This window comes from Lepidochelys kempii, chromosome 12 (assembly GCF_965140265.1).
Source record: "Lepidochelys kempii isolate rLepKem1 chromosome 12, rLepKem1.hap2, whole genome shotgun sequence".
Taxonomy (NCBI): Eukaryota; Metazoa; Chordata; order Testudines; family Cheloniidae; genus Lepidochelys; species Lepidochelys kempii.
Window position 1 is genome coordinate 1691329 of NC_133267.1, and position 16606 is coordinate 1707934.

Below are 16606 nucleotides of genomic sequence, written 5' to 3' on the forward strand. Positions count from 1 at the left end.
GAGACCTTTTGCATGAAGCATATTCCAGTTACATTATATTCACACTCATTAGGATATTTTCATAAAATCATATAAAGTGCAACGCCACAGTATGCAGGCCTCTTATAAAACATTCAACATTTTCCCCTGGCTCATGAATTCTCTGGTGAAAACGTGCTCTTTCATAAACCACATTTCTCTAAGGTATAAAGTATGCATCAAACACAGCTAGAACCCTTTCACAGTCATCTTTGTGTCATCAGTTAAAGTCAAAGGATTTAAAGAGATGCTCTGCATGCTTCCTCATAGCAAAAATTAAAGATGATACCTATATAGCTCTAGGATTTTTGTGTGGAACTTATTTGCAATTACAAATCTTGCAAAATACGGGGTCCAGTCTATCCATTTGTCAAAGCAGAAGTTCTCTGGGCATTGAAGAGTGGCATGCTGATGAGATCCTGCAAACTTTGTTGCTTTGTTCCTTCTTTTTGCAACCTTTGTTGCTTTTTTCCTTCTGTTTCTGTTCTCCTTTGGTTGTAGCTTACTTCTGACTCCATGTCATGTTCCTGTACCAGATATGGCTGACTATGAAGCTTGCTTCTGAGTGACCTACACAACAGATGTGTTCATCATAAGATCTTTAATGTACTGCCAGGTATGGCTGAAGTAAGCTCAAATAAGATATTTTCTCATACTGCCACTGTGACCAGAATCCCAGGGGAGCCATACTGTGGTCACTCAATTAGGGTAAACTGCAAAGAATGGATCAGACTATCCCCAAAGCTGGTGGATATTCCAATACTTAGATTTACCAAGCAAGCACAAAATAGCTTCTATAATACCTTACTGGTACCCAGCTTTAGCTGACAACACAGTGCCCTTAAAGCATCCCAGCCTTAAGCCTCCACCCACACCCCCAAGTCAAATATGATGAGGACTACTGACAATCTTATTCATCATATAAGAAGGTTCTACCAATCCCAAAGGATCAGACACATTGCCTCCCAGGTTAATGAATATTTCAGATCTTACCCAAATACACACTTACAGCTAATCCTTATTAACTAAACTAAAATTTATTAAAGAAGAGAGAGAGTACTGGTTAAAAGATCAGTTTACGTACAGACATGAGTACAGTTCTGAGATCAGATTCATAGTGGAGATGGTGTGCTTCATAGTTGCAAAGAGTTATTTTAAAATTAGTCCATAAGTTATAGTCCAATGTTCACAATCAGGGTGATCCAGATGGGACTGGAGATCTCAGTCTTACGACTCAACCTTTCCCCGCATGAAGCATCAAGCAGAAATGATATAAAAAGGATCAGGACCCAAGATATCTTTATACAGTTCCAGGCCTTCTTTTGACAGCTCAGAGTCCTTAGGCGAACAATGGGCAATCATGGAGACTTTGAAGTAGACCTATTTCCTAAGCTTCACCAGTAATTAGCTACAGGGATAAACAAAAAGCAATTGCCTGTTTTCCACAATTCGCAGGTGATTTGATATTCATTTCAAAGAGATATGAATACAGTGATATCACTATTTTTACAGGTTTCAGAGTAACAGCTGTGTTAGTCTGTATTTGCAAAAAGAAAAGGAGGACTTGTGGCACCTTAGAGACTAACCAATTTATTTGAGCATAAGCTTTTGTGAGCTACAGCTTACTTCATCGGATGCATACTGTGGAAACTGCAGAAGACATTATATACACAGAGACCATGAAACAATACCTCCTCCCACCCCACTCTCCTGCTGGTAATAGCTTATCTAAAGTGATCACTCTCCTTACAATGTGTACGATAATCAAGTTGGGCCATTTCCAGCACAAATCCAGGTTTTCTCACCCTCTGCCCTCCCCTCCCCCATCAACAAACTCAATCTCCTGCTGGTAATAGCCCATCCAAAGTGACCACTCTCTTTACAATGTGTATGATAATCAAGGTGGACCATTTCCAGCACAAATCCAGGTTTTCTCACCCCCCACCCCCATACACACACAAACTCACTCTCCTGCTGGTAATAGTTCATCCAAAGTGACCACCCTCCCTACAATGTGCATGATAATCAAGGTGGGCCATTTCCAGCACAAATCCAGGTTTTATCACCCCCCCCCCCCGCCCACACACACACACACACACACACATACATACAAACTCACTCTCCTGCTGGTAATAGCTCATCCAAACTGACCACTCTCCTTACAATGTGTATGATAACCAAGGTGGGCCATTTCCAGCATAAATCCAAGTTTAACAAGAACGCCTGGGGGGGCGGGTAGGAAAAAGCAAGGGGAAATAGGCTACCTTGCATAATGACTTAGCCACTCCCAGTCTCTATTTAAGCCTAAATTAATAGTGTCCAATTTGCAAATGAATTCCAATTCAGCAGTTTCTCGCTGGAGTCTGGATTTGAAGTTTTTTTGTTGTAAGATAGTGACCTTCATGTCTGTGATTGCGTGACCAGAGAGATTGAAGTGTTCTCCGACTGGTTTATGAATGTTATAATTCTTGACATCTGATTTGTGTCCATTTATTCTTTTACGTAGAGACTGTCCAGTTTGACCAAGGTACATGGCAGAGGGGCATTGCTGGCACATGATGGCATATATCACATTGGATGTGCAGGTGAACAAGCCTCTGATCGTGTGGCTGATATTATTCGGCCCCGTGATGGTGTCCCCTGAATAGATATGTGGGGACAGTTGGCAACGGGCTTTGTTGCAAGGATAGGTTCCTGGGTTAGTGGTTCTGTTGTGTGGTATGTGGTTGTTGGTGAGTATTTGCTTCAGGTTGGGGGGCTGTCTGGAGGCAAGGACTGGCCTGTCTCCCAAGATTTGTGAGAGTGTTGGGTCATCCTTCAGGATAGGTTGTAGATCCTTAATAATGCGTTGGAGGGGTTTTAGTTGGGGGCTGAAGGTGACGGCTAGTGGCGTTCTGTTATTTTCTTTGTTAGGCCTGTCCTGTAGTAGGTGACTTCTGGGAACTCTTCTGGCTCTATCAATCTGTTTCTTCACTTCCGCAGGTGGGTATTGTAGTTGTAAGAATGCTTGATAGAGATCTTGTAGGTGTTTGTCTCACAAATCTTGGGAGACAGGCCAGTTCTTGCCTACAGACAGCCCCCCAACCTGAATCAAATACTCACCAACAACCACATACCACACAACAGAACCACTAACCCAGGAACCTATCCTTGCAACAAAGCCCGTTGCCAACTGTGTGCACATATATATTCAGGGGACACCATCATAGGGCCTAATCACATCAGCCACACGATCAGAGGCTCGTTCACCTGCACATCCACCAATGTGATATATGCCATCATGTGCCAGCAATGCCCCTCTGCCATGTACCTTGGTCAAACTGGACAGTCTCTACGTAAAAGAATAAATGGACACAAATCAGATGTCAAGAATTATAACATTCATAAACCAGTCAGAGAACACTTCAATCTCTCTGGTCACGCAATTACAGACATGAAGGTCGCTATCTTAAAACAAAAAAACTTCAAATCCAGACTCCAGTGAGAAACTGCTGAATTGGAATTCATTTGCAAATTGGACACTATTAATTTAGGCTTAAATAGAGACTGGGAGTGGCTAAGTCATTATGCAAGGTAGCCTATTTCCCCTTGCTTTTTCCTACCCGCCCCCCCCAGACATTCTTGTTAAACTTGGATTTATGCTGGAAATGGCCCACCTTGGTTATCATACACATTGTAAGGAGAATGACTGGGAGTGGCTAAGTCATTATGCAAGGTAGCCTGTTTCCTCTTGTTTTTTCCTACCCCCCCCCCCCCCAGATGTTCTGGTTTAACTTGGATTTAAACCTGGAGAATGGTCAGTTTAGATGAGCTATTACCAGCAGGAGAGTGAGTTTGTGTGTGTATGGGGGTGGGGGGGATGTGAGAAAACCTTCATCTATGCAGGAAATAGCCCGACTTGATTATGTAAAGAGTTGTCACTTTGGATGGGCTAGCACCAGCAGGAGAGTGAATTTGTGTGGGGGGGTGGAGGGTGAGAAAACCTGGATTTGTGCTGGAAATGGCCCACCTGTTGATCACTTTAGATAAGCTATTACCAGCAGGACAGTGGGGTGGGAGGAGGTATTGTTTCATGATTTCTGTGTGTATATAAAGTCTGCTGCAGTTTCCACGGTAAACATCTGATGAAGTGAGCTGTAGCTCACGAAAGCTCATGCTCAAATAAATTGGTTAGTCTCTAAGGTGCCACAAGTACTCCTTTTCTTTTTGCGAATACAGACTAACACGGCTGTTCCTCTGAAACCTGTCATTGTAAGGAGAGTGATCACTTTAGATAAGCTATTACCAGCAGGAGAGCGGGGTGGGAGGCGGTATTGTTTCATGGTCTCTGTGTATATAATGTCTTCTGCAGTTTCCACAGTATGCGTCCGATGAAGTGAGCTGTAGCTCACGAAAGCTTATGCTCAAATAAATTGGTTACTCTCTAAGGTGCCACAAGTCCTCCTTTTCTTTTTACTATTTTTACAGTTCATTTAAACGTTAGGATCTCCTTTTGATCTCTGAATTAACGGAATACCGCATAGCTAGGACCTGTTTGATTACACGGTTAACCCCCACCAATAGATACGTATAAATGTACAAAAGCACAAACACTATCTGCCACCACGTCCCTAACGGTTGAATCTGGGTCATTTAGCCTGGGAGCTGCTTAACCCTTTCTGGCCATGGGTCACGGCGGACTGAACAGTAGAACAGAGAGAGCAGGCGGCCTTGCGGCACCTCAGAGACTAACACACTCATCCCAGCATGAGCTTTCCTGAGCTGCAGCTCACCGACGCTCCTGCTGGGCTAAGCGCGCCCGTCTCTGAGGCGGCGCAAGGCCGCCTGCTCTCTCTGCGGACGGGGACCCACAGGCGGCTGCTCTGGAGGCCGGCACAGGCGGGCTCAGCAGTGCGCTGCGCACCGCACGGGCCGCTGACACCGCTTTAAGTCACACACTCGCAGGCGCCCCCGCGCAGTGCCAGGCGACCACACGATCTGGATTAACGACCTTTGGGGCCCGGCTGGCCACCGGTCCCGCCCCGCGTGACTGCGGACAGAGCCCGGGGCAGCGGCCCACGCCGTCCCCACCTGCCTTGCCACGCGCAGGCCTCTCCGCGGCCCCGGCCGCTCCGCCCCCGCCTGCAGCCGGGCCTGCCGCGACGGGACTCGGCCGACCCGAAGGCGAGAGCTCGGGGCTCGCCAGCAGAGGGCGCTAGGCCGGGGGCGCTGGCGGGGCCCGGGGGCCTCAGAGCCCCGCGGCGGGAGGAGGCGGAGCTCAGGCGCTGGGCGCGGCCGGCGCCAGCCACGGACAGGCGCGGGAGGGGCGAGCGCATGCGCGGCGCGCGGATCCTGACACGGCTGGGCCGCCCGCGCCAGAGAAAGGGGCGTGGCTCTGTGCTGGGGGCGGATCGGTCCAGGCCCTGGCGGCCCCCCCGGCTGCGCGGTGGCGTCATCCCGTGGCGGCGCGCTGATTTGCATACGCGCTGCGTGCGGTGGGGCGGCAAGCGGGCTGGAGGGTGTCGGATCCAAGATGGCGCCGTGCGGACGTGTCCGGAGCCGCTGGCCAGGCCCGCTGGCGCTGCTGCTGCTCTCGCTCTCGGCCGCGGAGCCGGCCGCAGAGGGGCCCGGCCTGGGGCCAGCTGGCCCGGGCGCCCCGCAGCAGGTCCCGGCGGGCGGGCCGGGCCCCGGGGGCCGGGGGCCCCGCGGCGGCTCCAGCGGCGGGTGGAAGCTGGCGGACGAGCCCGCCTGCCGCGAGGACGTGAGCCGGGTCTGCCCCAAGCACAGCTGGGCCAACAACCTGGCCGTGCTGGAGTGCCTGCAGGACGTGAGAGAGGTGGGCGGGCGCGGGGCGGGCGCGGGGAGTTGCTAGCCCGGCCGCTGCCTGGCGGCTTGGCGGGAGCTGAGGGCGCCGGGGGGGGGCGAGAGGGGCAGAGGCAGGGTCTGCTCGCGGCGTGCGTCGGGGGGGGGGCGCGGGGCGCCTGCGGGCCGGGTGAGAGCCTGCGGGCCGGGTGAGAGCCTGCGGGCCGGGTGAGAGCCTGCGGAGGGACCCTGGCCGTGCCTCTGCGCCTGCTGGGGTGGGAGCACTGGCCGTGGTGCTGCTGGCGGGGAGGGGAGTGTGGTTCGTGGGGGGCACCCTCCCCTCTGATTTAGAGCTGAGGCCCTGACGGCACCACGATTACTTCTTTGGTGTTTAAATTGCAAATGCTGCTGAATGATGACAGCGCGTAGGGCAGTGATTCTCACCAGGGGTACATGTATCCCTGGGGGTACACAGAGGTCTTCCAGGGGCTACATCAACTCCTCTAGGTATTTGCCTGGTTTTACAACAGGCTACATAAAAAGCACTAGCAAAGTGAGTGCAAACTAAAGTGTCATACATACAATGACTTGTTTATACTGCTTTTATACACTATTCATTGAAATGTAAGTACAATATTTATATTTCAGTCGATTTATTTTATAACTGTATGGCATAAATGAGAAAGTAGGCAACTTTTTCCGTAGTAGTGTGCTGCAACACTTGTATTTTTATGTCTGGTTTTGTAAGCAAATAGTTTTTAAGTGAGGTGTAACTTGAGGGTACACAAGACCAATCAGATTCCTGAAAAGAGGTACATTTGTCTGAAAAGGTTGAGAGCCACTGGTGAAGGGCAGTACAATTGTCTGTATTGTTTTGTGTAGAGGTAGCCGGACTTGATCCCCCTTTTGTCAGTTAACTTAATTCTGTACTTGACCTCTGTTTAGAGCTTTTATCTTTTGATAGCTTGATGGTAATTATTACACTGTGTATTCATAATTGTGCTGCTCATACCACAAATGGGGTTGCAGGTGTTTTGATAGAGTATCCAGAGTATGGCCATATTTTTCTTGGTCACAGAATTCTGGATTGATGCCTTTATTAAACTAAGTCATGTCAAGCTATCATTCATTCAGTTTGGTCCTTATTTGTTAGTAGTTACTAGGATTGGGGAAGGATTAGGTGTGTGTTAAATGTATTTGAACTGCTGTCTAGTAAATTTAATTGAAAAAAGGAGTGTCTCATGTCCTCTTTCAGGTCTTTAGCCTACGGGCTGGGAAGGAATCCCCTTCCTCTATCCAATGTACAGCAGTAATCGGTTAGGTGCATTATAGTGGGTCTCTTTTCTTTGAAACACTGGGTATTAGACTGCTGTTTGGAGACAAGGTACTGGGATTGCAGGATCTGTTTTCTGACTCATATGTCAGTTCCTGTTGAATGTGCATCATACTGTATTTTTCATCTGTACACATTAGGTCTGTTTCACTAGCTTAAATTAATGGCCAGTAAATTTAGAAAGAAGAAATTATTACTTCCTAATGTAGCTATTGAGATTGGGATTAAAAACTGTCACTGAACTTAATTTTTATTAGAAGCTTTCTATGGTAAGAGAAGGGTAGTCATTTCTCCTGCTTCTCGATATACAGTACTGCACAACTGGCCTGGGTGCACTGAAGGTTTTGCTTTCCTCTGAAGCACCAGGTAACATCTACTTCAGGAAGGAGGATACCAGATGGATTGCATGAACCTACAATCTGTTCAGAAGAGTGGCTTGTCCATTTGTTTCATTTTTTCTTACTCCCTTCAAACAACAACTGGGCTTTTAATGTTGAAAGAATTTTATATCCTCCCTTAAGTTTATCTAATATATGTTTTTGATGGATGGTAAGCTGAGCAGAGGAATCAAAGCATGGTCTGGGATTCTGATAACCCTATAAGTGGGGCCCTTTCTTTTGTTGAGTTGTGATTTTTACTGCTGTAGTAAAACAACTTGGTGAACATGTGTGGTGGTTTTACATCTGCCTCTTATTTTTCTATAAGTGCTCATATAAATGGGGTACATATGAAGCTGCGGTACTAGTAAGAAGTCTGTAAGAGCAATCAAAAGCTATATGCTCAAAGCATATTGGCAGCAAAATCCAGCTGTGTGATAGATTCCTGTTTGAGTGAGAGAAGAGACTGGTTGCATTGAGTTCTCAATTTAACAAAAAGCTTTTTGTCTTCTGTGATTGATAGTTACACGTTGTGAAACAAAGTTACTATTTCCCCATGTTTCCACCCCCCAGCGTTCCTCAGACGTTCTTGTCAACTGCTGGAAACGGCCCACCTTGATTATCACTACAAAAGGTCCCGTCTCCACTCCTGCTGGTAATAGCTCACCTTAAGTGATCACTCTCCTTACAGTGTGTATGGTAACACCCATTGTTTCATGTTCTCTACGTATATAAATCTCTGCACTGTGTTTTCCACTGAATGCATCCGATGAAGTAAGCTGTAGCTCACGAAAGCTTATGCTCAACTAAATTTGTTAGTCTCTAAGCTGCCCCAAGTACTCCTTTTTGCGAATACAGACTAACACAGCTGCTACTCTGAAACCAAAGGTTACTTAAATGAACTCTCAAAAAATAAGACACAAGCACCATATCATCTGTGGGCAAACACTTTTCACAGAGCAATCACTCCATATCTGACCTCTCAGTCCTCAGCCTCAGAGGAAACCTGCACAACTCCTTCAAATGATGACCCTGGGATCTTAAATTCATATTAAATTTGCTGAAACTAAAAATCATGGATTTAATAAACACTGGATTTATGGCTTATTACAACAATCTGTAATCCAGTCATCGCCCTTTTTTGTTCTGTGACTGCAGAGGTGTTACCTGGACACTTCACCTTGAATTGTCTCTTACAGTATGCATTTACTACTTGTGCTAAACTGTCTGTTCCACCTTCTGTTTAGCTGTGACATTCGGATTACCTTTCCTGGACCTGAAGAAGAGCTCTGTGTAGCTCAAAAAAGAGTGTCTTTTTCACCAACAGAAGTTGGTCCAATGAAAGATATCACCTCAACCACCTTGTCCTGCTAATTAGAAGGTGTGTCGCGCACCATGACATTTCTTCAGATTTGACTAATGAGTTGTAATGTATCCGTGTAAAAGAGCGTAGTACTTGTGGCACCGGCTCCGCCTTTTTACATGCAGTGTGTTTAGCCATGTCCTGCATGCTTTTTCTTTTACTGTTGTTAAATGGCCTTTCTCCAGTGGATCCTTTTTATCTGTCTTCAGATTTTATACTGCTGCCAATCACCCCATAGCATCTCATTGCCTTCTACAAAAAATCAGTGGCATTATTAGCAAAGTCCCTAGCAGACAGACTTCATGGAGTTTCTGGTTTTGACTTTTTGGAGTAAAATTCCTGCTTGGACTGGCTTTGGTGTTTTGTTTACAATTTTTTTTTAAAAAATATTTTTGAGGGGAAGTGTTGGGGCATTTTGACTTTTAAAAATCAATCAGTATCTCCCAGTGCCTATGGAAAGTACTGCTTTGCTAGGTCTGGAGACTAAGGGGGCTTGTTCCAGTGTCCTTGTGTTCCGGAGGTTTACCTCCTAACTCCATTGTTGTGTTTTCGCTGTATGATGTTCTCAGCCCCAGAAGGACTTCAGTGGTTCTTTGCATATGTAGGTCTGTACATCTGTGTAGCTTGAAGCACTTTGAAGTGAAAGTTGTTAAATAAACACAATATATTTCTATCCACCATGTAGCTGCAATAGGAGTCAGTGGTGCCAGTTTCCCCATATCGGCCTGGTAATATCAGATCTGAAGCTCTAGGAAGCACCTTCAGGGAGTGCTGGGGGAGGAGGGGTGAGGTTAGCTAAGTTCCCTGTAAGCCACATGGCTGCACAGCAGGTTTTAGCGGGGTGCAGGTGCTCGGGGAACCCGCCCGGGGACCTGGCACAGCAGGGGCGTCCTTACCCAGGCTCCAGCTTAGCCTGGCCCTCAACCTGCCGTGGCTTGGGCAGCCCGAACCCAGCTCTGAACCTGTGAGCCTAGCCCTGGAGCTGCCGTGGTGGGGAGAGGTGCCTCTCCTATTCCCCACCCTCCCCATCCCAGCCCAGGTGCTATGGGGAGAGAGAGAGCTGGGAGGAGTCCTCTCTCCCCGCTGTAGACCCAGACCATCTTCCTGCATCCCAAACCCCTCATCCCTGGCCCCACACCAGATCCTGTACCCCTAGCCAGAGCCCTCACATCCCTACATCTCAACCTTCTGCCCCAGCCCTGAACTCCTACCCATGCTCCAAACCCCTCGGCCCCAGCCCCACCACATAAATTTTGTTACGTGCACCAATATGAAGGTGTGTCACACATCACCTCCATATTGGTACACATAACAAAATTCATTCTGCACATGGGTAAGAAATATTAGAGGGAACACTCGAGGTCAGTCCTTATGATCTGTTCAGTACTTGGTGCCTCTGATAAGTAATGGTATTTTGTGAAGTGGAAATATGTGCTAAGAACTGTCCTCATTTCTCTTTTGTTATCAGAGCTAGCAGATATCAGTGACTTATGGTTAGCCTCATTGGGGTGGGCTTGTACCATTGGCTTAGGAATGACAGTGATCACTTCCTAAATTAAAAAAACAAAACAAAACACCCAAACAAACTAAGATTCTTTCTAACCTTAAATTAGAAGTTTTTGCTATTTAGTTAAGCTGTCTTTCAGGTTTAATTAAAAAACATGACATGTCTCAAAATGGTATAAAATAACTTTTTACAGATATAGCCCATTTTTGTGTTTTACCATGGGTTACTAACCCCTTCCTGTTGTTTTATACCACTCAATTGATGCCTGAATGGGATTTTTGGGAGGTAGCACGTTTTAGAGAAGCCATACTGTTTTTGGGGTAGACACTTCTTGCCCCTCCCTTTCATTTTCTTCAGTTTTTCTGTTACTACCACTTCTGCTTTTCTCTGTTCCCCTTGCAATACATCTCTTTATCTTACCCGTCCACTGGTATTCTTCCGTAAGCTCTAGTAGTGTCTGACATCTGGGGCTAGTAGCACTACAAATAAATCTTTTAGTTTACACCCCACTTTGTGACAGGGCATCATCCAATCCAATGTGATTTTGATTTCACTCCCAGGGTACAGTTCTGCAGTCTGAACGGAATCCCATGTGTTTGTTTGATTTTTGACTGATAAAGGATACTGTCAGGTACAGCACAATGATTAATCTGCAGTGTAATAGTTCTGATGAGCAATGTCATGATATATCAGTATCTGTTTTTACCTCTCAAAGGTTCACTACCGAGAAGTAAATTAAAATGGTTATTTGAAAGGCCTACAGTATCTTGACTTTTTGCATACTGAGAGTTTCTGCAGTTTACCCCGTCAGTATTTTGAGTCTCAACAGTGTTAACCAGTTACTAACCAGCATTGAGTAGCATGTGGGAAGGTGTGCTCTATGCTCTTTATTCTGTTCAATATGTCATCCAAGACACCCTGCCTTCAGGTTGGAAATGGAGGGAAGAGTTTGCGGGAACAAATGCTGTCTAAAACTAGTCATCTTCTGTAAAGTTATGGCTTTATTTAAGAGGTCCTACAGTGTTTGTAAAGCAAACATGCAAAGTGGTGGCCATACAATAACTCTTTCTAAAACCAAAATTTTAAGGTGAGGAAGTTAAGAATCCTGAGCCCAGTAAAATAGATTGCAAAGTGTTTTAGGAGATACTATCTTTTTATTGTGTGTACAATGAATAGCACAACAGGGTCCCAGTTCCTGACAGGGCCTCTAAGCAGTCTTGCAGTACAAGTAATGAATAAGATTGTAAAAGCAATCTGGCTGCTGAGCACCAAGTAGGTTGTGGTAACTTGAGCATGATCTGATTGTCTTAATACTATATCTTAAATATTCTCCTGAAGTGGAGAATACACTGGAATGCGTTACCTAGGGAGGTGGTGGAATCTCCTTCCTTAGAAGTTTTTAAGGTCAGGCTTGACAAAGCCCTGGCTGGGATGATTTAATTGGGGATCGGTCCTGCTTTGAGCAGGGCTTTGGACTAGATGACCTCCTGAGGTCCCTTCCAACCCTGATATTCTATGATTCTATGATAACCTGCTTGAGTTACCCAGTGCTTCTAATGTCCTCTTCTGCCTGGACAGCTAGGTTTCTTTCCCATACCAGCAAGTTAATAATGGGGGAGTTGCTGGCTCATACATCAGTATGCTAACCCCAGCAGATTGAACTAGCCCCCATATGACCTTGTTTTTTTTATGATGTCTAACGAAAGCCTGAACATCCTTTATTTTAATATCTACTTGTTACTCTGGATATATCAAAGGAAAGTAACACATGTTTCCTGGTTTTTCTGCATAATTTCATGGAGACTAGAGAACTAGAATGCGTGTTTTCTCAGCCCACAGTTGATGGATTGGTTGTGTCCAGTCTCTTAGAACCCTCAGTTGAAAAATTGGGGGTATCAGTCTCCTACAAACATAGACATTTGGAAGAAAAGCTATCATGAATGTGTTAAACAGGGGTTAACAAAAACAATACTCAGTACAACAGTAACTTTCTTCCCCTCACTCCCCCCCTCGCCCTGAGTCCTTTTCCAGGGGCATCAGCAAAAACATTTCTGATGTTTTAAAGTATAAGTACCTTCCTGGGGAGAAAATTCAGGATGGTAAAAGGCTGTTTAATCAAGGTTAGAAAGGCATAACCGGAATCAGTGGCTGGAAACTGTAGCCAGGCTCAAACTGGAAACAAGGAACACATTTTGAAGACTGAGGATGATTGATTATTGGAATAAACTACAAAGGAAGTGATGGATTCTCCATTTCTTGATGTTTTTTAGTTTCAGACTGGAGGCCTTTCTGGAAGCTATGCTTTAGCCAAACACAAGTTATTGGGCTCACTTCATAACTGTCAGTGTTTCCTGAACCATCTTAGACATCCTCCTGAATTGTTAGAGGCGCTTAATAGTCTTACTGTTAAAAGGATGGGTTATGTGTGTATTACCTGCTCATTGAACTAACTTGATATAATGGTCATCTTATTGTGCTTTAAAATGTACAGAGCATTGAAACATTAACTAATTCTCACAGCACCCCTATGGGGTAGGTGATAAGTGTTCCCATTTATAGATGGCTACTCTGAGGCAAAGAAATAATGCGATTTGCTCAAGTCCAGACAGCAAGTCAGTGGCTGAGCAAAGATTAGAATTTGAGAACTGACCCACAGCCCATGGTCATTACTGTATAGATACACTGCCTCCCAAGGTGGGTGAAGCAGCTGGCTGTAAAAGGGAAACAGTGTAATCAGGTCTAAGGACTTGTCTGTACAGCCTGCACTTTGCACTGCAGAGTGCGAATTGCTGTGTGCACTAATGTGCTTATGCTGTAACTGCCCTGTGTGGAGGCCTGGGGCAGGAACTAAAAGGCACCTCTTTAAAGAGGAATGGTAACATGAACTAGGAACCTTTTAGTTCCCTTCTGCTGTGCTGCAGTTCACACCCATGTAGTCCAAAGTGCAGGGCAGTATTGACCTTGCATAAGTGTTTGTTTCCACCTAAATAAACATCAGCTCCTCCTTAAATCATTGAGAATTTGGTTCAAAGTTGCAAACGTGATATGTTCAATTGAGAACAATAGAATTAATTTCACCATCTTATTTTTAGACTTTGAAATGGGCCTGGCACTTCAGATAGCATGATAATGGTGGAAGCTATACAAGAACCTAGAAACAGTATAGGTCTTTCCTTACAGGGCAGTTAGCATACAATAGTTGATGGAAGATCATCTGGGCTGTATTCCTGACTTGCTGCAGGAAGCAGATAAAATCATCTAACCTTTCTGTACGTCAGTGTCTTCATCTGTAAAATGGAGATGATACTTATGCCCGTCTATGAAGCATTTTGAGAGTCTCTGAAAGGTGCCCTAAGCAAAAAATCCTATTGCAGCTGCTTTGAAACTGAGATATCTATTGCTTTATAATTGTAGTTGAGGCTCTCAATATTATAGCTTCATCTGATTTCCTTTTTTAAAAATAATACATAATTTCAGAATGATTACTATTGATATAATGAGGCTAGAATCGTCTATTGCTCTGGCATTTAACTTTAAAACGGCCAGGTAAAGCAGTTTGCTGCTTTAGCTTCTCTCTGTTCCTTAGAAGTCACTTTCCTCAAATTAATCGGACTTCCTGTTTTTACAACTCAGATTTGCTTGATAAACTGTTAGTCAAATTAGGTACCTAGAACGTCTGTCGGGTATCATCCAGGTCTCCTTTAGGATATGACTTCCCTATCCCACAGAGGTCCACTGTAGAAGCTGTGTGCTTAGCCACAGAACTGCTTTTGGTAGGATGGGATTGTGCTCTTGAGCCCAAAATCAAGGACATAAGTAGCCCTTGATGCTAGTGGGTCCTCGCTTGACCTCTGTCTGCTTGCAAGAGTAATTGCACAGCCAATTTTTCCCTCTTTTGTGACTTTAGTAGTTAAACATTTGTAAATGGCATTTTAGTAGCTAATTCATAGGACTTAAATAAGCTATATAGCAGGGCCTCCGCTTCCTGTAGCTACCATTGGCTGGGGACGGTGAACCGTGGCAACTGGCAGCTGCGAGCGGCCCTATCTGCGGATGCTTAGGTAAACAAAGTGTCTCGCGGCCCGCCAGGGGCTTACCCTGAATAAGCCATGAGCCAAGTTTGGGAACCCCTGCTCTACAGTTATTTCCTGTTTTTGAGTCCATTTTTGCAGATTCAATTTTTAAAAAAGCTGACTCAGCACCCTTCTCTTTCAAGAAGCTCTGAAAGTGCATGGGGTGGAGAGACCTCTTACTCATGTCTAAAAGTTCCTTAATCATTTGTGCAGTGGAAGTCTGCTGAAATGCTGTTTCTTGGGTCTAGCCAGAGGTGCTCCGTTATGGAGAAGCAGTCATTGAGTATCTCTTGGAAGAAAATATTTAGATACTGAAATCTGTAACAAGTGCATTAAAATCTGTCAGTTATGATGAAATGTGCATTTCTTTGGATATGAAACAATATCCATAACTATTTTTACTTTTAAGTGCTTGGGTTTTGTAAAGGGTGAGATAACTACATTGTTGACACTTAGCAGTCTTAACTGGATTTTGAAACTAAGGTTTTGTTTTTTTAATACGTAATTGAAGATCCTTCATTATCCTTGACCGTTTAAGTTATGGGATGTTTACACATTGCAATGGCAAGAAAAAGATCTTGCTTTCTTATCCTGCATGAATGTGCGTTCTCCTGGAGCTTAGCCTTTCCTGGTAAATTGATTGGATAATTTGAAATTTGACCAGGAACTGGATGGTGGTAGTCTGAAACACTGGCTGTTAAGACCATAACTTCTGTTTGAGCTACAGAATATCTTAAAGATATCCAGTCTTTATGTAAAGCCTTCACCAAGGAACGCTGTGGGTTCACATCTTTTGAATTCCAAATATTAGATCTCATGTCTTTTTCAGCTGCATTAAAGGGATGCCCATTACCAGAATCTCTTCCCCATGTAGGTACTTCTAGACCAGAGGTGGGCAAACTATGGCCTGCGGGCCAGTCGTGCCTGGCCCCTGAGCTCCAGGCCAGGGAAGCTCGCCCCGGCCCCTCCCCCGCTTCCCTCCGCCCCACAGCTATGCCGCCGCACGAGCAGTGCAGCTTGCGCCCGCCCACCTCCTAGGCTTTCCATCAAGTCTGTCCTGCCGCTCTGAGCAGCATGGTAAGGGGGCGGGGGAAGGGGGAGCTAGGAGGTCCTGGGGGGCAGTTAGGGGACAGGGGGTGGTCGGATGGAGCGGAGGGAAAGAAGGAGCCGGGGATGGAATCAGTTGCAGGAGATGAAGATTGGAATGGGAGGAAGGCCTAGTTTGGGATAGATCCCACTGGAGGCAGATATTATGGGCGTGGGAGAGAGGCATAGACAGAGCTGGTGGGACCTATCACAGGGAGAGTAACAGGAATGGGAAATTGAGCTGCTGGAGAAAAAGGGAGAGGCTGCAATGCAGGGAAGGGTATGGCGAGAGAAGAGCTGTACGAATGGGTGGCCCTGCAGGGAGTTGGTTTTTTATATGAATCAGGAAGACAGCAAATTCTACAGACCCACAATTCTGGATGAATCAGTGAGTTAGAAAAAAAAATTTGAGGAATAAATCAGTAAGCAGATAATTGGTTATGGACCAGAGTAGTTAAGCAGAGAGAGTCAAGTATAGGGGACAATAGGTTAGCAAGAAAACTGAGTTTTGGATTTAGACGAATGAGGTCTGAGTGACATCAGCTGCAAAGGCAAAGAAACTGTGCAGGTGTGCACTTGTGAGGTGTGGTGTCTTTTTGCACTGCTGCAGATGCTCACACTGGGGTAGTAGTGGCCTCTCCAAAGCCCTCATTGTTCCCAGGTGGTGCATTACTTTTCTTGTGTGCCTTGATGTTTTGTTTCTGCAGGAGATGACAACTGGATGTTCCTTCAGTAGTATGATTTCCCTGCATATGTGTACTGTGGCTCAACTTTGCCTACCCTTTGGTCTTTGGAGAATGTGCTCTTACGGTTAAAAGGCTTTACAGACACTTTGGCAAGCACTCTTCTTTTATAACTGGAAATGTTTTTAACCTGAATAATTGGAAAGATTAGGTATTCGCTAATTACCTTTTTTATTTTACACCTTTCCTTTCAAAAAGTATCTTATCTTGTGGGGTCCCAGAGCCCATGCTCCATCCCAAGTCTGAACATCTGCATTGCAGTTGTGTAGTCCCGTAGCCCGAGCCTTGCGAACACAAGTCAGTTGACACAGGCCAGCTTCAGGTG

At 45.5% G+C, this 16606-nt stretch overlaps 2 protein-coding genes across 5 annotated transcripts in view; one reads left to right on the forward strand and one right to left on the reverse strand.

Annotated features, from left to right (window-relative positions):
- LOC140896496 (uncharacterized) overlaps window positions 1-16606 on the reverse strand; it is a 191129-nt gene that overhangs the window by 7761 nt on the left and 166762 nt on the right. Inside the window, exon 2 of the mRNA XM_073308421.1 lies at window positions 5089-5865. Coding sequence (XP_073164522.1) covers window positions 5089-5865 — 777 coding nt within the window. The remainder of the gene's footprint in view (window positions 1-5088; window positions 5866-16606) is intronic.
- Window positions 5475-16606, forward strand: part of GLG1 (golgi glycoprotein 1) — a 177459-nt gene continuing 166327 nt past the window's right edge. For 2 of the 4 annotated variants that reach the window (XM_073307099.1, XM_073307098.1), the window contains exon 1: window positions 5475-5833. In XM_073307099.1, the coding sequence (XP_073163200.1) occupies window positions 5531-5833 (303 nt within the window). In that variant the 5' untranslated portion in view covers window positions 5475-5530. The remainder of the gene's footprint in view (window positions 5834-16606) is intronic. The other 2 variants (XM_073307096.1, XM_073307097.1) reach the window with 1 other exon arrangement.